This window comes from Excalfactoria chinensis, chromosome 4, assembly GCF_039878825.1.
Source record: "Excalfactoria chinensis isolate bCotChi1 chromosome 4, bCotChi1.hap2, whole genome shotgun sequence".
NCBI lineage: Eukaryota > Metazoa > Chordata > Aves > Galliformes > Phasianidae > Excalfactoria > Excalfactoria chinensis.
This window is the reverse complement of record NC_092828.1, coordinates 17,013,692-17,041,024: the sequence shown is the minus strand read 5'-3', so window position 1 is coordinate 17,041,024 and position 27,333 is coordinate 17,013,692. Positions and strand designations below refer to the sequence as shown.

Below are 27,333 nucleotides of genomic sequence, written 5' to 3'. Positions count from 1 at the left end.
GAGGCAACAGTGCCACTAACAGATCATGGCATGCCCAGATAGTGAAGCACTAAATGCTGAGAGCACAGCAGAAACTTGGCAATGCGGAAAGCTGCACATCATGGAGGTCAGGCAGAAAAGGCCCAGCCCAAGGCCCAGAAAGGGAACTACATAAGCCAAATGGCATAAAAATAGAAGGAAAACTGCAATAAATCTTCAAAAGAGTTAGAAATACCACACTTGCAAAAGAAGCAGAAATAAGAAAAGCAGCACCAGTAGCTGAATCTTAATGGATCTAAAGATTAGTATTACAAAGAGAAGACTATGGGCGCATTGCTGAGAATATGTATTTACTACAATACTATCAAGAAAGAATGAGAACTCATTTGCAGCAGAAAAAGGCTGAAAGAACATTCAGTTAGCATTAAAAAAAAGGATAAAGAAGAGTGACAAGTGAGTCCCACCAGCTCCAGACACCACCCATATCCTCAAAAACTGAATCAAATGTTTCCCTTTGAAAAGAAAGATGCGTATGCACATTACTGATGCATTTACTATGACAGAAATAAGAGAGCAAAATTAAGGCAAAGTCTGACAGAAGGAAAGGGCAAGACATTCAGAAGCACTGTCTTAAACTGGCACATGTGTATCCCATTGCTGGGAAAAGCAGAAAGTGCGAATGTACTTTTCCAAACCAGAAACAAAGTTATCATTCATTCAAGTATATCCAAGACTGGACTAGAACGGCCCACAGAATAAGCCCAGGGAGATTTCTAAAGAGCGTGCCCCTGTGAAATAGGACACAGCTATTATTAACACAGATTTAGAAACAACCATGGGCAGGGCAGGTCACATTTTCATATGCTGGTAGACCAAAGTAACTTAGCAGAAAGCACTGCAAAATAATTGTTTGCAGGCACTCCAGCGTGACAATTCTTAAAGCAAATCCAAAGGCAAAAGTCTCCAGGAGAACCTTAAGGCCAAGCTCGACTTGAATTGGTCCGGTAGTGGCAGCAATTTCTCATCAAGAATAACTGATCTACATGGAAAATGCACAGCACACCTGAATAGGCAATCCTGCCACTCCTGTCCCACACCTTCCTCGTGCCTTCAACCATTTGTTAGCTGAGAGCACAGAACAGCCAGCAGCTTTCTAGGACAGTTACAAACAACAAGTCTCTCTCAAACAACCTAAAAAGCTCAAAATGTACACTCAAAAAAAAATAAAAAAAAGTAACTTAAAAATGGCATATTTCAAAACAAGAGGATGAATCTAATGCTCGATTTTTTGCAGTGCTAAGAAGCAGTTAGAGAAGACTGATTTATTTTTGATATATAGAACAGAGCATATGTGTGAAACCTGGATCTTTTTAGAGATAGAAAATACACTGTTGCAAAAGGAAGATCGTGCATTTAGCAGCACAGCTCATTAAAAGAGATGGTACAGTTTGGGCTCAAGCCAACTACTAGACAACAACAGAAGATGTTTGATTTCTACACTCAGTCTCTAGCTTTTAGTGCTAGCATTGCACCACTCCTACAACAGTACAGAAATTAGCAAGGAACATAATCCTGCTGAAGCCTGAACAGGACACACAATGCCACATCAAGTTAAAAATATATATAAAAAAAATATTCAGCACAGGAAAGACATGGAGGTACTGGAGCAGGTCCAGAGAAGGACAACGAGGCTCGTGAAGGGCTTGGAGAATCAGCCCTATGAGGAGAGGCTAAGGAAGCTGGGGCTGTTTAGTCTGAGGAAGAGGAGGCTGAGGGGAGACATCACGCTCTTCAAGTACCTGAAAGGTTCTTACAGTGAGAGTAGGGCAGGTCTCTTCTCACTAGTGACAAGTGACAGGACGAGGGGAAATGGCCTCAAGTTGTGCCAGGGCAAGTTTAGGTTGGATATTAGGAAGAACTTCTTTACAGAAAGGGTGGTTAGGTACTGGAACGGGCTCCCCAGGGAGGTGGTTGAATCGCCATCCCTGAATGTGTTTAAGAGCCGATTGGATGTGGTGCTCAGGGATATGATTTAGCAGAGGGTTTTTAGAGATAGGGAACTGGTTAGGCTGCGGTTGGACTTGATGATCTTCGAGGTCTTTTCCAACCTGGTTAATTCTATGATTCTATGATTATCTTTTAGCTTCTCATTACAAAAAAAAACAGCGGGAGGAAAAATACAGGAGCAGTTTTACACAAACCAGGCAGGCTGAGGTATCTGACAAAACACACACGTTGTGCTCTGAACCAAAGAACTGCACAGATGGAACAAATACTGTGTTACTGAGGACACAGATTTTTATCAGAATAGCTTTTAAAAAGCATTTAAGTTACAGTTGCTAACTTTTGGTGTCCACCTAGTTTTATGCTGATCTGCAAGCCTGTTGTTCTCCAGACGCACATTTAAAGTGTAACTATACAAGAAGTTTCTGTACCCCTCAGTAGAACACAAAGTCTAACAAGGTAAGATTTTGGTCTGCAAAAATTAGGGCTTTGTTGTTTTCACAGACGTGCTCGTTTTACCTTCAGAACAGTATCAGGACTGATTAGGTTAACCATTAAAACTTCAGTTAATATTTTTTCTCCTCCACCTATAAAAAACTGCAAATAGAAACAGTTCCTACCAAATCGCTGGGCCAAAAAAAATAAAAGTCAAGCCTGTATATTCTAGAACATAGCTGGTCTTTGTTAGGAGGTAATACAGAACACGCAACACGTTAACAATGCAGAGCAGGTATGGGAAACATCATCTCAGTAACCAGAAGTTAGATTTCAGTCTTTTCCCTTTACCAAGGAAAATCTGTGTCAAAGATTTGATTCATTTTCTTCAGATTCATCAGGCAGTTCTTCAGCTGATGCATCACACACATTTTCTTGGTTATCCACAGAGCGATTCAGCTCTTCAGGTTCCACAGCTGCAATCTGAGTCGTTTCTTCTTCCTCCTCTTCTTCAACTTCTCCATCATCCTCTACATCCATCTCAAACACTCTCACATGACGGAGATTTGAACTTAGCTATGCAAACATTAAGAAGTCTTGATTAATAAGTAATTAAAAAAGAACACAGATACCAATTTATGTATTGCCCAATAGCTCTGAAAATAGCCTTTATCTTCAAAATGAAGGCACCAAGGATATTAGCAACTGCTTTATTGCTCTGCAGACTCTAAAGTAAAGCAAGTATATCTACTAATTGCTATTTAAATTTTTCCAGGTTATGTAATGAGACAGGTATGACTGTATTCTGACAAACTGATAATAGATTCTGAGACAATAATTAATTTGTAAGAAGAGATAATCAAGGATTCTGTTTCTGTTAACTTTATGAGGTATACAGACTATCATTCTCTCTAGCTATAGAATATTTCCTTCCCCCCCCACAAGGCTTCTTCACAGATATGTGCACAGTACTTACCACACAGGAAACTTTTCTAATACCATTTACAGCAACATACTGAGCTTTCATATTCTCCAGCACTCTCCACTGAGTGTCCAAGAAGACAGTACGTGTTGCTATCTCATCACTTTGCTCATCCAACCTGCAAGAAGAGATGCACAGAACTAAGAAAATGCCACTACTAAAAGAAAAACATAACTCCCAGTCAGTCCCAGTTGATTTGTTTTGTTTTTTTGTCTAGGTTTTATTGTGTACCACATGCAACAAGTAGACAAGCATTTAAAATAATCATAACTCTATATACTCCAGGTACTTTAGAAGAGAGGATAAAACTGCGCAGACACAGCATATTCCAAGTGCTACAAGAGATTACAACAGGAAGGAATGGAGCTGAGTGAGCCCCATCTTGTCCCAGGTAACAGCTATGGCAGGAAGATGATGTTTAGACTCCTTCAAATCCCTCCTCTGCAAGAACAAAGTTCTGGAGTCAATGTCTACACTTAGACAGAAGCTTGGCCTCTGTGACCTTTGATTAACGTATCTCTTCACTACCACTTACAAGAGCCCTATTACAGTGGCCAAGACCGGTTTGAACTTGTTTTTAATATTGTCTGTCCCACCTTTTAGTAGAATCCCAGATGAATTCCACTTCTTGATCCTCATCTGTGTATACTGAAGATAAAGGCAGCTGGGCCAAGATTCTCTCCTTCCCCTCTTGTTCCACACTCTCCTTCAGAACTACAGTTATAGTTTCATCGTCATAAAAATGTGCATCTAAACAACTGTAGCACCTATAGGAAATAAAACAGTGCCTATATCTTAGGAAGCAACAAGGAATAAAAGTAATCACAGAACAAAAATAGTTTTACGCTGCACAGCATTCAAGTTCAGAAGTATTCATTAGTTAGCAGCGAGCTTTACTGTAAGCAATGAAAAGGTCGGTTGTGCAACTAAGACACTGACTGACTGCTAAAAGCTGTAACATAAAGGACACTGAAGGACAAAACTTAATAGAAATCTTTTTTCTTCCCACTTCAGTTGAAATGCATAGAACAGTTAACACCAATACCAAGGAAAATTTGGAAACAGTTGGTGATGGTGAGGGCCATCAGTACCACATCAGGCCTTTCTATATCAGAAGCATGAACTTACTTTGCCGTGACTTCTGAGATGCCTTCATTCAGGAATATAAAATATCATTCTGTCTTATTTCAAGATTACAGATATAAGAAAAAGTTGTTTCCAGCCAACTCTGTTTCCAGCACATGTACCAAGGTTCAGCTTTTTGACTAGAAAACAAAGTTTACTTGACCTTAAGTGCAAAATAACTCAACAGTCTCAAGCTGCACCAGGGAGATTAAACTGGACATTGGGAAGAATTTCTTCATGGATCAGCTAAACATACTGACCTGGAGTCTGAGCTCTCATTTATACTGTTGTTCAAGAAGCTTCCAAACTCTACTGCAACAATTCCATTACCAATAGACCTAAAGGACAGAGATCATTATCTTGGTGACATTTCTTTTCATCTGTAGAAAATCTAAAATCTCAAAGAGCAGCTGCAGTACAAAATGCTGTAAGCCCATCTGCTTTACGCAGTACATGACTACATCCCCAGATGATGTAACAGGTGGATAGAAAGCTTTTGATTTCTCTTGCCTCTCAAGCAAAATGTGACTGAAGGAGCCAAATGGGAAAGACATTCTGGGCTGTGGGATACAGTTATTTGTTGAAATCTCAGCCGAATTGCCCAGTTTCGAGTCTATTAAGTTGCTTGTTATTCACATCTGCAGAAAATGAGTTAACACTGCCTAAGACACGAGTGAGGAAGGAAATACAACAGAAACTACACCATAAGGCTATAATTTTGTCATCATAAGCTCTCAACTGGAAACACAGATATATTTCCATCATGTGTTCCCTTCAGCAGTAAAAACGTTCTAAAAATTCTCATCCTGTCATAGCTCATCATCTCCTTAAATTAAATGACATACATTATAAAAATCACTATTTTATGGAGAAGAATTTCTGTTTTCCATACGCAGGTCATGTCAGCAATACGACTGACAGAATGCACCATAAAAGACTGTATCAGCACCACTGGACTGTAACAAACTGCAGCTTGAGTACAGAAACTCCTGAAGGTGCAAAAGTGATATCCCAAAGAGATGTGTTTGTTGAACCTGGCTGTCCACCCACCCCATGGTTATTTAAAACACGGGCTATAAGGAGTTATTTAAAGACTAGGATTTTCAGCAAGACAAATCAACACCGTAAGCCTGATTCTCTACAAGTTTTCTTAGTTCACAAAGAGTAATACAGTCAGAAGCTAAACTAAGGGAATCTGATTTTTTTCTCCTGAGCCTACAAACATCCAGGATGTTTTGATCAGACTTTCGGAGTTCAATATGAATTCCACCAGTAGTTTCCCACTGCACCTCCCAGCGCCTTCCACTCTGATGAACTCTCTAGTGCCCTGGAAGGACTGTGCTCATACTGCTCAACCTCTTGTTTTGCAGAAAAGTTCAAGTTGCAGTTGTCTCTATACATATGATAAATCTCACAAACCATTCCACTCCTCCCTCCCTCCCCTCTTTTTCTTACCTGGAAGTATCTGTATGTCTCCTCAAAATGTGTATTTTAGAAATAGAACCTTCTAATATGGTAAAGAGAACATAATGTAGGTTGGATGTTTTGTCATTCCACCTGTGATATTAGGTGAGGAAACAGGACATGAAAAGTTAGATCGTATTTTAAGAACAGGTAAATGACACACAACAAGAAATAACAGCTTACTTACAGAAACGGTAGTTTAAATAATTGAGGTGAGGAATCTTCACTGGAAAGGAAAAACAAAACAAGAGTACAGAATACTACTATAAACTCGTGCAACCGAGCTTCAGAAATAATGTGAAAATATACCTTTGAGAAGTTCTGTAGAGAGACGCACAGAAAGCCTGACGCACTGACTTTCCAATCACATCCTAACAAATATAATGAAAAGTGCAGAGAAAAAGCAGGTTATTCATGATATATCCCTTCTTAAGAAAACTAAATGATACATCCCTTCTTAAGAATACTAAGTCAATAAATACATAAAAGGAATAAAATCCAAGTGTATTTGAAAGAAAAGTCCACGAATATTTATACTGAAATAACCATCCCTAATACAAACACTGTCACTTAATGCACCTATTTCATATTTCCTCAGAAGATTCAGACTAATGTATTGTCAACTCATCAGCTATCTAATCTGTAATTTGTATTTCAAGTTATTTAATGTTAAAATAGTTCTCATCAATGCACATGGTAACCAGAATGCATAGAAAACACAAAACACTCCATTGAGTTTAAGACACTCAGTAGTGGTTAAACTGGAATGCACGTTGCCACCTACACTGTAGGCACTCAAAGGTAAAAATTAAAACTTCATGCTAAGCATGACTACTATCTTCAATTGACTGCTACCCCGAAAAGAAAGTTATAATTTACACAAACTGAACTTACAGCTGGCTTTTGTAAACACTGGTCAATGACTTCTTCCATTTGCCTTTTGACAAAATGCAGCGATTTCTTAGGATAGTAGGGAAACAAAAGTGGACTTTCTGCAAACAGATAAAGCTCATTATAAAAAAATGCTTATAGCTCTACAAAAATATACCACACTGCTACTAAAGTGACAGACTGGAGTAGGTCCAGGAGGGCCAGTAAGACATTCACAGGCCTAGAGCACGTTGTTCAGAGAAGAAATTAAAGGCCATTTATTTTATTCTACCCAGATGAGCATCAAGAAACTAACTCCAAAGCATGAAAAAAAAAAGGATTACTCTTAAGTTCTCCATATACCTTTGATTCACTGTTTTACTTGAGCACACATTACCTTTAAGGTGAGTACTATTTTTAAGAAAGTGAAACCACTGGTTTCCTTCTGTATTAGGTGGTGATACAAGGTCTTCATCTTCATCTTTCAAGTACTAGAAAAGAAACAGGCATTCATAAACTTTAGAACAAACAATATTAGAGCTCACTTCCAACAATGCATTATCACAGAACTGCAAGGATTCGAATGGATTTGGGGAGATGCCCAAGCCCCACATTGTCTCTCACAAATTTAACACTCCTTCTAAATATAACATATCTACATTTATAATACAATATTCCACTCCTTCTAGGAATAAATAAGAAATCAACTATTGTTTAAGATCGTATTGCACCACTTCCATATGGAACTGAACAATCCTTGAACACAAACACTTAGAAATCCAGTGACTAACGATATAAAGACAGCGAGCAGATTCGAATTTTGCACTACTATTGCTGGCTGCAAAGAGATTTCACCCTTTTCCTAAAATACTGCACATGTAAGGAAAAACTATAAAATGTTTTAATTCTTCTTCTAACAACAAAGAAAATAATGACAATAACCTCCTTTTACTGTCACTGGAATGCACAACACATAGCAGAAGGGACAGAGAAGAAAAGTGAGCACAACTTTAAAAGCTTTTCCACTTGATGATTTTCTCTGCTATTCCCTCCTTCAATGTATTTTCTAGTTCCTTACCTGGCCAACCCTCTCCACATTGAAGTATTTTCCTTTGCGATTGTAAAGTTCTGGTGCCTGTAAAAAAATAATGCAAACAAAACCAAAATTTAAACCCAAAGTGACTAAGAAGTAAGGCACAAAAAGGTGATGGAATTATTTTACTTAAAATTGTTCCTATTCAATTACTAGCAGCAGATATAAAGTAATGAAGTACCACTGCTGTACTCAGTAAACCAGAATTACATACCTCATTGAAGTGTTCAGTAAGAAAATCCGCAACAAACGTGATATCTTTTTGAGTCATCTAAAACAAAAACAAGAAAAAAAGAAAAAAAAAAATGGAGCAAGGGGAAATAAAGTCTGAGAATTACACTAAGCAAGCACAGAATGCACGCTCTGCAGGCTGAACAAGGCCAGTGCATTGCTGCTCACAGGACAAGTGCTGAAGCCCCTGCCCAGTTTAGACCCTCCGCTGAAATCTGTCTAGTTTATTCGTATTTGTATTGTACAGAAGGGCCTCAGACTGGAGAAAGTATTCTAAATATGATCTGATTAGTCCTAAATAAGGAAGGTTATCACTTCTCTTGGCCATAATCCTGTCAGAACAACCCTGGTTATTCTAAGCTGCCCTTTGTTGAGCCCACTGCTGGCTCATGCTCAACTTGCCTCCACCAACATTTGCAGGCTGACCTCCTCCCAGCTAACTAGGGCTGTGCTGCTGCTGCAGATTCTTCCCTGGGAGTAAGTTTGTATTTTTTCTTGTTGAAAGTCAGGAGGTCCCTATTGGTTCATTCCTGCAGCCTGTTTCCCTTTTGACATCTCCATCTGCCCTAAAGCACATCAGCTGATACACCCACTGTGGTGGTGACTGCAGATCTGATGCAGGTGTTATCTACTTCTTTCAGGTAAAGATATTAAGATCTGATTCCTGTTAACTTCATCATTTAGGGCATATGAAGAGTCACTGTACACACATTTCATGGAGGACTTCAGACATATATGCTGCACTAAAAAGAGTACTATTAAAAGAAAACAGGAACAGTTGTATATGCGAGACAGTACATCACTGTGTTAGTATGAACGTGCAGGCATCAGCTCTCTCAAAGAAATGTCACAGGCACATCCTTTAAGTTTTGGAACAAAAAATACATTTTTAATCTTGCCCCTTAAGTCAAGCACAATACAAAATATACCACCATTAATGACAAAGTGTTATTACTACCTTGTTCAGCTCTGGAAGCACATGATCTTCTGACATCCTCAACATGGCTGAGGAGGAAAAAAAGATATTCTTAATGCACTAACGTTTTTTTTTTTCTTAATGTTCTTAATTTTCCATTGCTATATAATATGACACTGCTGATAATATAGGAAGGATTAATTTGTCAAAAGCTAAAGAGTCTGGAAATAACAGTTACAAACTGTGACTGAAATTAAGCTTTACTTGCCCTATTAAATTGCAAAAATATATCTATGATAGTAATAAACAGATGGATATAGCTAAGATTGGCTTAATTAATTGTTGGCATTATAGCACTTACAAAACAGATCCCAAATACTGACTGCATTATCAAACTTACCAACATACAGCCACCGAAAAAATGCTTTGAAGTTTTTCATACTACTGTCAATAACTCTGCAGAAGAAGCAAACAACAACAACAAATTACCAGACCTAAACATCACAAGCAGTTGCAGGTTTAAGTTCTGTATCTGTTAGACAGATATGTAAGTATTATCAGCCTCTTAAAGATGCCAAATGCATCCGTCCCTATAAGACTCATGTCAGCATGCAAGTCTGTGAGATGCAGCAAGACAAGAGCTGACCACCAACAGAAGAGCCATACCCGGCCATCCTTCTCTGCCCCCAAGCCACATGCTTTCTCAATAGCCACGTTTTTAAAAATTCTTCAGGCTTTATACTTACTGAAGCAGCTCATTTGCTTTCAGGATGAAAGAACCAACAGCAGTAGTAGCCTCTGTGAAGAGAGCAAGTCATTGATAATATGCTTACAAAAGTGAAATGAGTGTGGTTAAGTAGGACACACACTACAGTACCTTCAATTCCAGATGCGTCTAATCCCAGAGACTCATATTTTTGTTTCCACAAAGCCATTCCTTTCAACTCACTCAAGTAGTATAACAGTGCTTCTGAGCCACTAGGAAAGCAAAGCAAAGAAACAATCTTGTAGTCACAGTTTGATAACTCCACTGTGCACCACATTTTTATCTTTTAATGGGCAAAGTGGAGAACTTTATAAAGTCACCTGGAATATAAGAGTTAAGAATGTATTATCACTTTGCAGAAAAGCAAACACTGTCTTTATAATTTTAACCACCACACGATATTGGGGAAAATTTCCTATAAAAATACCAAGCAGAGATATATAGCTTATTACCATGGAGATTGCTCAAAATACAAGCTCTCCATCACCCATGAGTAAATTAGTACATTGTGTATTGACATGGTATCATACAAAAAATCTCTCTATAAAGAACCACTGATACTGCGCCCTGTCTTTTAGCAAAGTACATAATATGCCACTTAATCTAAAATTTATTGGACATTTTGTGACTTACCTCTGCAAATGACTTATAACCAACTTTTGTATGCTGGAATAGGAGGACTCTATGGACTGACCAAGCTTTTTTAAACCCTGTTAAAAAAGAAATATAAGCATACAATATTGTTTTATTAACATAAATGAGCAGTGATTAAAAGATACTGAAATGCATAGTTCTAAGATGTTAAATAATATTAACATACCTTTACTGTCAGTTGGTTCATTAATAATGCCTGCAGTTCCAGGCTGAAAAGGGACGGGGAAGAGAAAATCAAATATGCTTTCATTGTGTATTTTGGCATCAAATGCAAATGCATACTCTAATAAAACAACAGTAACTACCTTGCTTTGCCCCATAACAACAGCTGCATAAACTCATCCTGAACAGAAGTGGTTGTATTCTTTTCCTGTCAGCCAAAATGATTGAAATAGATTGGTAAAGAGATTACATTCAGCCTACTAAATAGCATCACAGATACCTCAAACCAAGTACATTATAAAACCCACCCTTACAGAACGCTGAAATCAGACTACTGATCTTTGGGAATTCAATTCAATGATTCAAGTTCAATATTTCCAATTATTTTCAGTTGTAATACTCAGTAAAAATTCTAAGCAGTTTCCATCATCAAGAATCTATGTTAAAAATAAATACATTAATTACTTGATTTAATTAACTGCCAGCCAAGCACACAAAATAGATGCAAATATATGATCTGATATATATGCTCCATTGAGTCAGGCTGCAAACGGTGGTGGGTGGCTGCTCAACATTTACAGTAGACATTTTATCAGTGACTGAAGTACAAAGAACACAACCTTAAACAGAAAGCAGCTGTTCAATAGCTGTGCAGGCTGAAAAATATCATTTTAAAATAACTTAGAATAACAAAACAAAGGAGAATCACAATGCAATCACACCTGACTGTACTCAGATATCTGCACCATCACCTCTGAACTTAGAGACTGCTATCTGGAGGCCTTAAATAAACAGCATTAAGATAATACACCGTGTAGTTAACACGAACAGCAGACCTACTACAGAAAGTTTTCCAAAAGAGCAGTTAATACTGCAATACCTGCACAAATTTTGTTAGCCGTGAGTCCATCTGCATCAGTATTTCTTCCCACGCTTCACACATGCACGTCAATGACAACTTTATATACTGCAATACAGACACCAAAATTAGCCTCACTCCCTTTGTTCCCTTTCAGTACATATTAAATAGCTGAATGTTATTACACAAAGGGAAGATATATACTATAGACATTGTATGACATTTATAATCAACTTTTCAAGCTAGAGCTCCACATTTACTTAAAACCAACAGAAGTTCCCTACTAGAAAAATATTAATTCCTGTAAGAATATTGAAGCCTCTAAGACTTGAGATATAAAGACGTTATAACAAAACTGTACCTGTAACAGAGTTGAAATGTGAGTAAACTTCCGGGCCATTCGAGTTACCTCAGGTAAATAACTCGATAACAGACTGGTGTCCAGCTATAACAAACAGAACAGTTAACGGGTCATTTGTTTTTTAAAGAGTTTCAGGTTACAGAAATAAAAGCCCAGATGAAGAGGACCCACGGAGAAACCCGGTATTTCTCATTTTCGTTAAGTTGATTTTAAGAAGAAAACAGGGCAATTAGTATTTTTATTTTCTATCTATAAAAGCTCTTGAGAACGGTTCTGATCTTGGAGTTCTAACAGCAATAGTTTGAAGGCTGGCTGTTCTGGATAGAATGGACAATGAACAGAATGGCTGCTACACCTCTGTGTGCAGAATGAAGAAAAACGGAGTAACTGTAACTGAATAAATGAATGTTATATTTAAAGTAATATTTTATCAGAATGCCTCGTTGCATTACAGCCAGTCTCAGCTGTGAGACTGCAAGCCAACGCAATAAATCTAAAAACTAAGGGTGTATTTCAAAAAGGCTGAAAATGATAATTGTAGGTTTTTCCTGCAAATAATGGAAAAGTGATAAAGCTCGGTGAGAGTAAGTACAAGAAAGAACATTTTAAAATTACTTGACTTGCCTGAAAATAAGTTATCTCTGCTTCGCTGTCAGGAGAGTCTTGTATTTCTGCAATAACCGATAGTGATTTCAGATCACTAGATAAACAGAGTCCACGACAAGAACCTGCCACCTGAAGGATTCCAGTTTAAATGTTAATGAAATGCTGATTTTTTCCCATATGTATTTACTGCTGTAACACATTCACATACAAAGCAGGCTGTGTTCAGTGACGTTTAAAAACCAAGCGGAATTTTGTTCAAGAACAAATTTACCCCTTTTGACATGGATTAGCATTGAGCTTAGTTTCTTCTCAAACAAGATGTTAAAGTCACCGGTTGGAGTTGGAATGTCTTTCCAGCAATAACCACACAGCCCTATCCAAAGAAGTAATTATTCCTTCCTGTAACATTTCAACTATCCGGTTTCAGTTACATGTAAACATTACAAGCAATATTTCATTCAATTCAGCTGTTGTTTTGTATATGCTGGAGAAAAAAAATAGAGAAAACAAACATACCTCAGTTACTGTAGCAATCTTGAACATTCCATAAGCATAAATTTCAATAAACCCTGAGCTGCCACCAAGGACAAGAGCATTAAGCCTACAAAAACAGGAGAACAGGTGCTGGTGGATATATGAAAATAAATCAACAACTTCTTTTTCCTAAGCTATCACAAGTCAGTTTTTATTGCACGCAAATGTAATTCTTAATATTTAATATCCATTCCTTTTACTAAAACAAATACTGTGCTGTTGTCTACAGCCCAAGGACTTTAAAAACCAAATATAAAAATATTACTAGCTTGGATTTGGTTGATGAGAACTGCATCTACCTTCATCTACCTGCATTGTGTGCCCCCGGTGGCGCAGTGGTATAAAGTGCTGCTTGCAGCACCAGAGGGCCCGGGTTCGAATCCCCCCTGTGGCGCAGGGGGTAGAAGTGCCACTTCGCTACACAGAGGGCTCGAAACCCGGGAGTTGGACTCGATGATCTCTAAGGTCCCTTCCAACTCGCACAATACTATGATACTATGATGATCTAGCACTTCCAGGAGCGTCACAGCCACTCAGTGGGCCTCCTCAGTAAAACCTCAGCAGAAATGAAAAGATAAAACAGATACAGCAGCACAGAACAGCCACAGACAACAACAGCAAAAGAAACAAGAGACCCAATTCAAAAAATAGGATTATGGACAAACAGAAGTGTGTTCTTCTGACCACTTACTAAAATCAATTTGCTACACAATGACTCAGAATAATGCTTTCCTATGATCTCTCACCTTTTGTCTACGTTTGAAACATCACACTTTGCACAGGGAGACTGCCTGCCGTGTCACAAGCACTCTACAAAGCCAGTCTCAGTCTCCTAAACTATGTATCCTCCAGGTGTTCCTCACATTTCCTAGTATGAGATGTTTATTTTAAAGCAATCATGGGGTCTCCAAGACCAGCTTAAGTAATCCATACAAGATAGCCTTTAAGTGTGCCTCAAGAAATCTTCCAAGGAAGAAGATATAGCACTGACAGCAGCTGATTGTAAGGTGCCTGACAATCCCTTTATACCAAGGAGAAAAGATGTTAACTGGAGACTTCAATTTTTTTTCTTAGCTTATTCCTTGAACTTTATATATGAAAGAAACAAACATTCCACACTTCCTCCAGAACCCTTAAAAAATGATTGAGTAACTTAAAAGTAAGCTTCTTTGTTATTTTAAAGCTAAAAATAAAGAAATAAAAGAACAATGTGCAAACAGAATTTACCTTACATCACCCAGAAGCTTCATAATCTCATCTGACTTTTCTTCACTGAAAATATGAAACATACGGATGCTTTTTAGCTACTTTGTCTCAATTACAGAAAGCAAACAAAGATACTCAGAGGGTGGTGGCACAATGGAGCAGGTTGCCCAACCCAAGAAGGTTGTGGATGCCCCATCCCTGGAAGCATTCAAGGCCAGGCTGGATGTGGCTCCTGGCAGCCTGGTCTGGTGACTGGTGACCCTGCACATAGCAAGGGGGTTGAAACTAGATGAACATTGTGGCCCTTTTCTACCCAGAACATTCTATCATTAAATGAAAGCCCTACAAAAAGCCAGAACACCCAAACCCCTAAAAAAAAACAAACGAAAAAAGATGTCAGTTTCTTACCTGAAAATTTTTGCAGTGGTACTATAACTGAAAAAGAAAACAACAACAACCAAGCTGAATTACAATAAGCAGACGTCTAATTCAAAGCACCAGTAGAGCAGTGAAGACAAATAACCAGAACAACAAGCACAACTTACGTCTTCCCAGGCTTGCTAGTTTAATGCTTACTTTTTTGGTAGTGCTGGTAATTTGGGCAAAACGAGATTGGCCTCATCCTCAGCATTGTAAAAGGAAGTGAGAATGCTGAAAAAGAAATGACATTGCCTTAGCTGCTCAAATGGTAAAAACAGAAGAAAAAAGAATTACTAACATTGAAGTTACCAGAGTATACTCAACATGCCATATATATATATAGAAATATCAGACAGTAATCTTAAACATATCTAGAAACTAAACTACTAAAAGAAACCTGATAATCTTTATTGTTATTTCCGCCAAGTAAAGTCTGTATTTTCTGGCCCAATACCTTGCTACAGAATCACCCATTGGCTGTGATGCAGCCACCGATGGGGGCTCTCTTTAAAGACTGTACAACCCTGCAACTAACCTACCCGCACCTCAGCAAAGCTTCCCTACAAAGACACGTATTAGAGTATGAAGAAGAGCCAACTACCGTCCTTAATAGCACACTTTACACGTGCCTGGAGGATTAGATTCCCTACATGTCAGTCCCCATCAGAAGAATGCTAGAATAAATCACAGAATCACAAGGTTGGAAAGGACCTACAAGATCATCTAGTCCAACCATCCTCCCTTTCCCATACCTACAGAAAACGCCTAAACCATATCTCCTAGCTCCTCATCCAGACGCTTCTTGAACACTGCCAGAGATGGCGACTCCACCACCTCCCCGGGCAGGCTACTCCAGTGCCTTACCACTATCTGAGAAAAAAAATTCCTTCTTAAATAACTTATAATACAGTGGTTTTCTTTTAAGATTTCCTTTTTCAGGGAACACAGTGGGAGATACCTGCCAGAATTACCCCGCCTCTCATTTTAAAATAAACGTTAGTTATTATCTTGGACTGCCTATCAGAGGTTTTCGTAAGACCACAGGAGGAGGGACCATGATATCCCCCAGCCTCACAAGTGCGACTGGGAATTCTGCCACAGAGCTCACAATCTCTGCAAGCAACCTGAGTTCCTGATGCAAGCACTCCCATGGCAGAAGTGTCAGCACATTCAGATGCCATATCAAATTAAGGCTCAGAAAAGATATAAATGCCAAACTGAAGGTCTTGAAAGCACGAGTGAAGAAAGAATTAACTATAATACTTCTAACAAAATAGATGATCACAATAACATTACAATAATTACTTGGTATCGAAGTTAGCTGGACCAGGAGATAGGATGCACAAGTTAACATTTAAATGCTGTAAGACTGTTCATAACCTAAAGAACCACAAGACTAAGATTTCAGCACTGAAAAAAAGCATATGAGAAGTGTCTGCTAAAATTTTCCCTTTGGTTAGGATTAAGCAGTAAGACAACATAATTATAAAACATTGTTTTGACCTCTTATTACATGCAAAACATACATAATTAATAAGTTAGTGCTACATAGCCCATAATTTACTTGCTGTTTTTCAGACCCACCTGCTCTCTGCGGTTACTTCCATCCAATGCATGTAAGTAACAGACAAGTTCACTGAGAAGGAGTGCAAGCTTTCAGGTTTTTCTACATCGCACAGAATAATCCGCTTGGTATCAGTAAGGCCAAAAGCCAAAACTAGAAAAAGATGAGTAAACAATATAAATAACCAACATGCACAACTTTGTACTTTATACTGAACTAGAAACCAACGCACTTTCATAGTCAATCACTGCCCTGTATTTGCCCTTTGCCCATTTACACTACTTCCAAATGCTCACTTGAAACTTGCATATTAGAATGAGGGATGGTGGTCCCACCATATTTTTAAGTGATATATTTAAGTCAAAAGCCCGATCCCACAATTGTTTATTGACATGCTGAATCAAACGTGTGCAATTCTAACACAGTCCTGCTCAGAAAACTTCTCTCTATTCTTCAAGTAAATTCTGTATTTCATATGAAACTATTCTGCTTAGTTAGGAACAGGAATCATTGCTACACCTTGAGAAGCAGTATTTAGGATGCAAGTTCACCTTGCAATTACTTCTTGCAATTGCTTTCAACAGTGCAACTTTCCCAATTATTTTCAATAAACATAATTAACCCATCCTCTTCTTCAAATACAGTCTACTCCAAGTTTCCTTCTCAGACAAAAGGTATCATCACCACAACCTTCACTGATTTCCAGTGGGATTTTTATTGCAGCATGTCATAGCATATACTTGACATTACTTTTGCCATCCGGCCTCCAAGCAAGAGCAGTCACTTCTTTTCCTGTGTTTTCATTTGGAGGCAAACTCCAAACTCGTTGAAAGTTTGCAAGCCGATGAAGTAAAACCTACAAAGCAGACACATTTAAGACAGAGAAATAAGAACACTGTTTTAAATAAAACCATTAAAATCATTGAAAATCAATTCAAGCTGCAATTTCTTCTTTACTAACTCCTCCTATTATTTAATAACTCCTTCTAGAAAACGTTCCACTCCTACATGGTTTAAGAGATCACCACATTGTTTACTGTAGAGCAATACAGAATAAACTGTGCCCTGTGTAAACCTAGAAGCCTGTAACCATCAGGGGTTACCCACACTTCTGCAGCAAAGACAGTCTGAAAGCACAAGTCTTTCAGCATGCACGATCACATGCAGCAGTTCTGAGAAGGATAAAATATATACAATCTTAGAATGCCACTGATATAGACAATGAGAGTTATCATTAATGAACTCAACAAGGCCAAGTGCAGGGTGTTACACTTGGGTCATGGCAATCCCAAGATATGTGTATAGACTGGAAGGACTTGAGAGTAGCCCTGCTGAGGGTTTGGGTGATAGCAGATAAAAAGCCGGACGTGAGCCAGTGTGCACTTGCAGCCCAGAATGCCAACTGTACCCCAGGCTGCTTTAACAGAGGGGTGGCAGCAGAGAGGAAGGGGTTATCCCGTTATCCCTCTGCTCTCAGAGCCCCAGCAGGAGAAAGGCGCAGAGCAGGGCCACCAAGATGAGCAGAAGGCTGGAGCACCTCCTCTACTTTGAAGGAAGGCTTGAAGGAACTCTGCATGTTCAGCCTGGAGAAGGCTCTGGGGAGACTCACTGCAGCCGACCAGTACTGGCCAACAAGATGGGGAGGGACTCAAAGAGCATAGTGCTAAGACAGGGGGCAATGTCTTCAAAGTAAAACAGGAGATTTCAGTTAGATTTTAGGCGGAAATGTTTCCTTCAGAGGTGCTGAGGCCCTGGTTCAGGCTGCCCATAGAAGCTGTGGGAGCCCAACACTTGGAGGTGTTCAAGGCCAGGCTGGATGGGCCCTGGGCAGCCTGAGCTGGTGGGGGGGACCCTGTAGAACTGTACGGACTGTAAGTTGCCTTGCAACCTAAATCATTTCACGATGTCACCAACAGCATGGACACCGAGTGACAAGCACCAGGAAGCTCGGCAAAACGCTGCCGCTCCGCACGCCGACTGGAACAGCGCTATGCCGCAGCCCGCGCCGCTCCCGCCGTCAGCTCTCCCCGCCAGCCCCGCGGGCAGCGCCGCGCCGAGCCCTCACCGCGGCCCAGGCGACGGGCGGAGGGAGGGCTGCCCGCCTCCCCGCGCCGCGCTCACCTCTCCCGCCCTGTTGGCCAGAGCGATGAGGTCTCTCTTGGGGGACCACGCCATGACGACCACCTCCTGCGGCAGCTGCTTCTCCCCGACCTGCCGGAAGGCGGGCATGGCTGCAGCCTCCCGCTCACCGGCCGCCTCTTCCGCCGTCGGCTTCCGGACGTGCCGCTTCCTGCTCCGGGGCGGAGCGCAACGAGGCGCGGCAGGCGGAATCGTGCTGTCATGGGAACACACGGGAAGGCGGGTTCGTTCCAGTAAGGATGGCTAACGGAAAGGGCCGCCACTTCAGTTTGGATCAGGTTTTATTTTGAACGTTGATATCAACGTCTGTAGAAAGGCTGGCCATAAAATAATATACATCTCTTGAATAATGTTGTATCAATTAGTCCCGTCTTTTTTCTTCTTTATTCTCCTCCTGGAGAACATGGCATGCTTCATGGCCCATCTTCTACAGACACCCAACCTGGCCTTCTTTAGATTTCTTAGAGTTTCCTGCCTTTGCTTTCTGCCTTTGCCAGCTCTGTGAAGAAAGGGAAGCACATAAGGATTGTAATTAAATGGTGACTGCACTTCTACTGCTGGTATTGCATACCAGTTGTGCATTTACAAGTACTGTCCCAGGGCCTGCCAGCTTAGGACATAATGCCATCAGCTGTTCCTAAAATCGCCCATTCTGTGCCATTTTTTATTTTTCAGCTATTACTCACACAGCATTCACCTTCACATGGATATAAGAAACTGTAAAAATGCCCCCAAGTGCAAAACAGCGCATGTGGGCTTTTGTGCTGAGTGTGTTCTACATACAAAAGGAGACAAAGCAAAGAAGCAATAAAAACAGCATGCAGCAACACAGCAAGTGGACAGCAGTTTAAGATGACAGCACACAAAGCCCAAAATTATCTCTTCCTAAAGCATTTCCATGAGCTAAGGTCAGTTCTCATCTGAAACCTCTTTCATGACGGCAGCACAGTATCACACTTACTGGTGAGATGTGGAGAGGCTGGGACAGGTGCTGCGTTTGTGACCTGCCTTGCCACAAACAAAGCAGCCCACATCAGTCTGCTCACAGGGGTGGTTTTCCAGAGCACAGCAGTTGCATTTGTTACAGTGAAACCAAGCTGCAAAATAAGTGACGTGGTTTATGATCTTTATAAGGTTCAGAATGATCTTCCTGAAGTTGAATTCTAAATACAGGCTGTTTTACCAGCTATCTGATTTTCTTTTACATTTTCAGAGATGTGTGTAAGCAGTTTCTGACCCTTTATCTTATCTGATAAATATTCATTGCAGATACTGTGTAACTATTTGAATATAATGGAACTATTTTGCCATTAGAACTATTATCCTGCATGGGATCTTAACAGGAAGAACAGCCCATATGTTAAAATGGATTTACAAAGATGCAATTTCTATACTGACACCAAAATGGACTGCTCCAGCTATTTAAACACAGCTGAAAATACAACTGCATTTGTGTATGAAACGTAACTTAATAATGCTCTCAGAAACATTTCCACAGTTGTGTGTGTTTATAGTTTTCTGTACTTACAGGGTTTCACGCATTTCTTGCAAAGAACGCAATGTTTCCAGCGCCTGCCATCCTACAATGAAAGGATGAAAAAACGCACTGTTTGTTGTTAAAAGACACTGAGTAGCTCCTAAAGCCGATCTACTGATGTAGGACACCCACTACTTACAGAAACGGGTCTCGCAGAGAAAGGACCACAGCTTAAAGACAGTAAGTAGTGCTGAGAATCTGCATCTATCACAGTAAAATGGCTACATTTGGAAGTCAGCCTGTTCTACAGCTTCCAACACATAAGGAGAAACAAACGTGTAAACAGACCACTGATGCATAAAGGATGGTCTGAGTGGCAAGTAGGTCACTCTTCCAGTCCTCACTCCAACACAAAGGAATCAGGAAATAGAAATTAATTCCCATTAAGTTATGATGTCCAGTGAAGAAGACAACCAAATTAAATTGTCTGGGGTTTCCCAAAGAAATCTGTATCAAAATAGGTTATTTTAATCAGAGCAAACATCATAGAATCTATTAAGACTACTGTCACTCAAAAGAAGATTGCTGCTAATGTTGTGACCCATCAAGGAGGCAAAACACTTACTTTTGATGTACACGAATTGCATATTTCACAGTGGTGGTTGCCAGAACTAACGTACCGCTGACAGATAGCGCAAAACCTGGCAAAAATGGAATCCTGAGTGCTTTGCTCCAGAAACAAAATGAATGAAATTTATACAAGTCCAACAATACACCACTTGGGTAGATTAAATATGGTTTTGATTCATAAGCCTCCACTTTGGCCCATAGCCTCATAATCATTAAGACATGATACACAAATAGAAGAAATCCAGTTGCATGAATTTAAAGTAGCAAGAGTAAAAAAAACAAACACCAAACCAAACTCTGCTAAATGAGCTTAATTAGTAAAATGCATTTGTCCCTGATGCTTCTTAGTGCTCGCATTATTAACTAGTGTCTCAACCAAGCTGATTATTTGGGATAGGTGCAAATCTCCATCTCCCATAACATACGTAGTTCATATAGCTTAGCTGAGGAACCCCTTCATTCCTCAACAGAAATGTCAACTCCTTATAAATGCCCAACTGCCCTTCACACTGCTTATAGCACCTGTGACCTTAGACTACAACAGTGAAATGTGCTTTAGAACCTGGTATCCAAAAGTCAGGCACAACAATACTAAGCAGCACACCCCAAAATCCTTTAAAGCCTTCACGCCCTAAGAACAAGGGCATTCTTTTCAGTCACTCCCTTGACTTCTAACTCAACTTACCTGTAGCCTTCTTCTGCAGGAAGTACAATCGCCCTCGGGGACAGATTTGTGAAGATACGGACAGGGGACTGTCTGCGACCTGTTTTACCATGTTTATATAGCGCATGATTATCATAATCTACCTAAAAAACAAAACAGTTTTTATAAAGAAGCATTAAGCAAAACCAGAACTATTTGCATGTTCTCTTTATACGTCTCTTATGAAACTGTCATTTAAATCTAGCAGATGCTAACCTCAAATCAGATGACAAGTTCTACACCAAGTACTCTGTCTCAATTCCTTTCAAGTTTTTGAAACCATAATACGCTTCAACCATCCTGTTCTACTTCTTCCTTTTAACTCTTTTGCATGGGATACCTGGGATAATATTTCAGTTTAACACTAAAAAGGGGTTGTTTAACAAAAATGCAACCCGTTATTAACAGAACAAAACTGTACTGCTTGTCTTGTCTGACAGAACAAGAGCTGATGTGCATCTTCAGCTATGCACATATTTAACTTAATCAGTGCAAAATCTATCACCCTGAAAACATTTCAAAAGAAATGAGATAATGGACTGGTGACAGAAGATGTAAAGGTATGTAATGCAGTACAGGAGTGTGTGATAATGTTATCAAAGGTATGACTTCACCAAACGAGCATCACAGAATTTGCAGTACCTCCAAGACAGTGAGAAGTGCAAGAAGGCCCATCCACAGATAAGTGCTGCCATTATATCCGCTTTCATTTATACACCTGCTCACACTGCACACAACCAAAACTCAGCAAAATCAATGTGCTTGGTCATACCTGATAATCCACCATACTGAAGCTTGGGAAAAGTTCAAGAATACGGGACTCAAAGAAGTACGGAAATATCCAGAACATGGGCATCTCTTGGTCCTTATTACCTAGTGATAAAAAGGCTTGGATGTACATCAAAGAAAAACAATGCATGGGAAGCATTAAAAATTTACACCAAGTGTTCTGAATCCATAAGCATGCATATGTACACTACACTAAGCATAATAACTAGTTCCTTTAGGGGCAGGAAGCTTTTGGCATATTTATATTCACAGGGCTGTAAGTTCCACTGACCCCAAACAAGTCTTGTCACATGCCTGGGTTGCTAAGAAGTAGTGCTGTGCTTTGACCAGTTATTCTTCTCTACCCTCAAAGTCCACTTTAATTGTGAAGTGGATTTGTAAAAATAAGCATTTGAAAGAGACTTAAATATACCACACTTCTTAATTAGAAGCTTAATTCACCTATTTATTTGTAATACATGCCTCCTTTTTCTGTGTCCTTCCACATCGCCATCAGTTGTTTAAAACTAGAAGCCAGTGCTTCCACTAAACCTCCAAATGGGGGATCAGTCACCATAATTACTCGTTCATCTTTCTCTTCATGTAAGAATTTCCTGCAGGTTTCACGTGCAGCCTGTAAGAAACAGGGAGGAATACAGATTTAAGAAGCGTAACATAAAGATTGAAGATCTGCGAATATTTTCTTTAGCAATATAAATATTACTTCACAAGTTTGAACTTCCACAATGTAGATTACTTCTTGTGCAGGTGAACGGAGCATTTCAAAAAAAGTCTGGATCTGAAGCACTGAGAGCAGTGCCCTGTCCAGTTATATGTGACATTACCATGGACAGATGCAGTTAATGCTTTCTAAAATACTCATTTTCTTAAGGGAAGTAAATTTGAGTTGGAAAAAATAGGTTGCCACGCAAGCAAGCAGACTTCAGGCTCAGAATCCATGTAATTAGTAACCTTTTATTTTATTCTGTAAAGCATTATTAGTAGGAGAAATTTCAGCCCACTGGAAAGTGACTCAGTCCATACTGGTTATTAAAAAACAACAGTGTTCAGACTCTAACATTCCAGCTAGGACTAGGAAATGGAAAAAGCTATGTATTCACTGCCATCATGCAGCGCCCTCTTCTATTGCCTGGATTCTGCTGTATTCCAAATATTAATCTACATTCCGAAGTGCAATTCAGGCCCTGAAATGATGTACATCAGCACAGGCATCAGCTTTTCACAGCTTGACAAAAACGCTGCAGTGATGCAGTAATGCAGGTAAACAGTTTCAATTTTAATTGGAAAATACAAAACTTGAGTAGACTAGCACATTAAAGGAATTCAAAGGTAAGGCTTTTAGACCAGCTTTCCATTTCATGCTGCAAGATTCTTTTTATTTTCAAGAGTTCACTAAAAATATGCTTTAGGATGAGAAAAAAAGAAAAAAAAACCTTGCCTGTGTAGTACGAAAGGTACTGCAGTAAGAATGTTTATGCAGCTCAGTCACAGCTTACTAATTATGGCAGAGGAAGATCAAACAGTGAGTGAGGATACTGGGATAAGTGCTTTGAGAAGAGTGCTTAGATTTAGATTAAACTATGATCCTCTATTAAAAAAGAATGTTTTAGACCTTTTGACCTTACTTGCCTGGAATAAAGCAGGAAAACCTTCCCTCTCAAGTATCGGTGAACAAATACTGTGGCATCACATTGGTGTGGTTTATGAATGCTGGGAATTAAACTGTGGTAGCAACACAGGAACAGGGCTAGCCTATACTCACATAAAGCTACAACTCACACCAAACTGCCATTTTAATAAAAGAAACATTAAGCTAAGTAACATTAGATAGCATGTTTCTAACAAGACACTTCATCTTTGAATCAAGTGGGAAAGAATTACTGAAGATGCATTGTTGTTGTTTTATTAATTTCCAGTACTGCTGACCATTTTTATCTCATGACAGTTGACTTCTAATTAGTCATCTAGACTAGCCAGTACTTTCTTACTAAATCCTGCATCAACAACATGTATTGCTTCGCAACACATTCAAGACTCACAATACACAATTCACATACATTCACACAAAGCATTCAAGAAATACTTGTCCTTACCTCTCCACCAAAAAAATAATGATTAAACATGTTGTAGTGGCAGAATTCATCCTCTGTGTAAAACTGTGAATACCTGTAAAATAAGTTTTAACAGTAATAGAAAAATACGAGTAACTTCTTGCTTGCCCTAAGGGCATTAACATTGAAGTGAAAGCATCCTAAGTATCATTTTGAGAAAGCATTGAAAACAAGGCCTTTACAAAGATAACATTTTTGAGTTCCAATTACTGAAAACATAATAATGAAACCTATTAAGTACAGCTGTCACTACCGTTAGGGTGCAGAAGTGAAAATGTAGAGACAAGAAATGGAGGATAACCACCAATCTATCTTTCAAAGTAGTAAGAAAACAAATCGTTGCACATCCCCTTTAGACACATAACATTTATCAGAACCTACCTGAAGTCAATGTCTAGCAGAAGGCTTCTAACCCTGAAGTTGTCTTCTTGCGATGCTTTTGACTGGATCATTTCATGAAGCCTGAAGCAGAATCAGAACGAAGAAAGGTAAGATATAACCACCATCTCCAGGAAATACCTTGCAAGACAAGAATATCTGGTACTTTACTAAACCTAAAACTAAACAGATAAAGAAAACGGAGCAATTTGGCCAATATTTCAAGTTAGAAAAATATGGTGGCCTTAAAAGATGGTAAGTCAGCAGAGATTAGAGGATCACCACAAAAAAAAGCCTGAAACATAATCTAATGTCACTTTGGTAAGAAGCATTAGCATGACATTTAAAAACCAGATAGGTGGGTGAGAGGGAATTTAACTGATGTGCAGCTACAGTCTTCTTGTGTGTCTTGTGAGCTCAAAGCTCATTCCCATTAGGTGCCTGGATACTGCCAACCAATTAAAGCATAGTGAACCTCTTATTATACATACCTAGGTGTTCCAACAGATAGCACTCGTCTGAATCCTAGTGAAATAATAAGGTCCAGCAGAAACTGGCAACTTCTGTCTGCAAATAAATACTGTGCGTTTGTTTTTTTATTTTCCAGTGGGTACAGAAGTTGACTGGGACTTCTTAACTGGGCAGCGGAGATGTCACACAGGAACTGATGACTCGAGTGTTTTTCCCATTCATCTGGCAATAGCAATTGCTGGCATTCCTGACAAAACCTCCTCTTCGATAAAGGCAAGAGAACAAAATTCTTGTATCTATAAAAGACAATTTTGAAAAAGTCTCTATAAACGAAATGAAAGGAGATACAAAATGGGTTTCATGTTTTCAAGACATTTACAGAGGCAAGTAGTTTAAGCTGCTTTTGCAAAACTCCAGTGACTACATGGCAACAAAGTAATATTTATGGAAAAAAAAATGTTCATAGGACTTCTTAAAATCTCCCCTAAAAGCAAGTAAGTAATGCACTGCTCAAAGACATTGAGGAGTCCCTGTAAAATAACCAGATTACAGAGTGAAGAACGCATCAGCTATAAACATACGTAACTCACAAATTATTGTTCCTATACAATCTTTGCAAGTCAGGAGTAACTTTTTGAACTTGCACAGCTACAGACCTGTTGTTAACACATTAAGAGCACTAACATAAGGAAAACTGTAGCTATGAAAATAAAAAGGCACAGTCCCTGAGTTGAAAGCATCACATTCTAATCCGATATTTAATGCTATTTACACTTTACAGACAATCTTATTTTTCCATATACCTCTGGCATGTTTTCCTTTTCCAAAGAATCCTGTAATACTGTGCCTTTATACAGAGCCTCTGGACTTTCACAAGACTGACTTTTACCAAAGAAAATGCACTTAGCAACAATACCTTTCCACATTCTGTCTGTGCGTACAAGGTGGCTGACGACTTCTATTATATTCTTCACGCGTTGCAAGCCTAGTCTGTGATACCTGTAAAATGTACACGTGTAAGAAGTTAAAAAGCAGGAATTGCTGTGCTGTAAAACAAAGCTCGGGATTAAACACAATGAGTGCATCAAAGGTCTTCAGCTCCTCTGCTTAGGAAAACTGCCCCATTCGTGGGGTTCCTGGCTGAGAGTAACAAACATGACTGGTTTAGTGGCACCTGCACATAAATCTCTATCTGAATTCAAACCACGCAGCAACAAGTAAATTCAAGAATAAAGTTTCTTGACCACGTATAACACGGAGGGAAAAGTCTCAAAACATGCTTATGATGAACAAAGAAATGAACGTAGTGTCTGTTAACGTGTTCCTACAGTTGACAGAATTCCCTCTGAAAAACTACCCAACACGACTGACAGAAACATTGCTGAAGACTTTTTTGTGTACCATTATTTAAACACACACCAGCCCTTTGCTGAGTCTGTGCCTTCACTCCCACAGAACACACTTGTTTCACAGCTGACAGTATCAAGACACTGGCACAGAACGGATGGATCTGACCCTCACTGCCCTATCTGGGCACTGCAGTGTCTGCTGCATCCACAGAGTTTTCTCTACCTGTACTGCAGAAGACGAGGAGCTCCCGGGGTCAGAACTATCCTTTGCTCAGCACTGCACCATGCCTGCAAAACTCACAACCCCAGCTCAGTCGTGTCTAACACGCTAACAAATACCACTTCACCTTCTCCTCACAGAAAGCGCTCCGCTACCTGAACGCTGTTAGAAAAGCACTTACAGAACAATTACCACAGATTTCCAGAACAACATTTTCTCAGTTTTCTGTTGAAGAGTTAAAAAAAACAACAAACCTTAACACACACCTCATCATGGAAGCAGCCCTCTCTTACCTTCTCATCTTCCCACTGGAAGAATTTACAATCCTTTCTGTCCCTACAAGCCGAACACGCATAGAATCTTCTCCCCTCTTTTCCTTGGCTGGTCTTCACGAACAGGAGAGCAGGACCTAACGACAGGAGGCCCACACACCTGCTTTATGCCTCCCGGCCTTCCCCAGGAGCTGCGGCCGCCCACCTCGCGGCTCTGAGAGCCCCCGGCCGACCCCGCTCCTCCATCCCGCCCGAGTGTTGCTCACCGTGCGGGCAACACGGCGCGCCGGGCACAACGCCGAGCAGAACCAGCCCACCCGACCCCGCGCCCGCCGCCCCTTCAGCGCCGGCCGCCATGTTGACACCGCCTTCCCAGCAGCCCTCGCCGGGCACCGCCAGCAGAGGGAGGCGGGAACGGAACCAGCGCTGTGGCGAGACCGGCACCCCATTAAACTTCCCATGCAGTGCCATCCCGGTTACATCTTCCCAGTACTCAGCTACCAGAAAATTACACCATGTAACAGGTACAGGGAGTGTACTTAGTACCAGAGAGTTACACAGAT

At 39.9% G+C, this 27,333-nt stretch overlaps 2 protein-coding genes across 2 annotated transcripts; both read right to left on the bottom strand.

Annotated features, from left to right (window-relative positions):
* Positions 1–315: 315 nt before the first annotated feature.
* Positions 316–18,672, bottom strand: ANAPC4 (anaphase promoting complex subunit 4). The gene is given in 29 exon segments (XM_072335187.1): positions 316–2,994; positions 3,395–3,518; positions 3,997–4,167; positions 4,786–4,863; positions 5,981–6,082; positions 6,177–6,215; positions 6,299–6,360; positions 6,884–6,981; positions 7,257–7,350; positions 7,938–7,994; positions 8,167–8,223; positions 9,142–9,188; positions 9,500–9,555; positions 9,846–9,897; positions 9,977–10,077; positions 10,499–10,575; positions 10,686–10,728; positions 10,825–10,889; positions 11,562–11,648; positions 11,902–11,985; positions 12,526–12,636; positions 13,024–13,108; positions 14,269–14,313; positions 14,656–14,682; positions 14,824–14,898; positions 16,252–16,384; positions 16,982–17,087; positions 18,353–18,492; positions 18,495–18,672. Coding segments are annotated over 29 exon segments (2,505 nt in total). The 5' UTR covers positions 18,574–18,672; the 3' UTR covers positions 316–2,784.
* On the bottom strand, positions 18,589–27,154 carry ZCCHC4 (zinc finger CCHC-type containing 4). Its single transcript, XM_072335188.1, has 13 exons — positions 27,037–27,154; positions 26,792–26,907; positions 25,846–25,928; positions 24,950–25,225; positions 24,462–24,542; positions 24,063–24,135; positions 22,432–22,582; positions 21,953–22,053; positions 21,163–21,284; positions 20,473–20,548; positions 19,899–19,950; positions 19,332–19,467; positions 18,589–18,869 (listed from the first exon to the last, which is right to left on the bottom strand). Exons 1-13 carry the CDS (start codon positions 27,125–27,127, stop codon positions 18,728–18,730), a joined length of 1,500 nt encoding a protein of 499 aa, XP_072191289.1. The 5' UTR covers positions 27,128–27,154; the 3' UTR covers positions 18,589–18,727.
* Between the last annotated feature and the right edge of the window lie 179 nt (positions 27,155–27,333).

Excerpts from the sequence above, each read along its gene's own strand:
- ZCCHC4 (XM_072335188.1), bottom strand. The coding sequence starts at position 27,127 with ATGGCGGCCGGCGCTGAAGGGGCGGCGGGCGCGGGGTCGGGTGGGCTG. Across the intron at positions 25,929-26,791 it reads TCCAGTGGGAAGATGAGAAG|GTATCACAGACTAGGCTTGC; the intron begins GTAAGAGAGGGC and ends TACATTTTACAG. Across the intron at positions 19,468-19,898 it reads CAAGAAATGCGTGAAACCCT|CTTGGTTTCACTGTAACAAA; the intron begins GTAAGTACAGAA and ends CTTATTTTGCAG.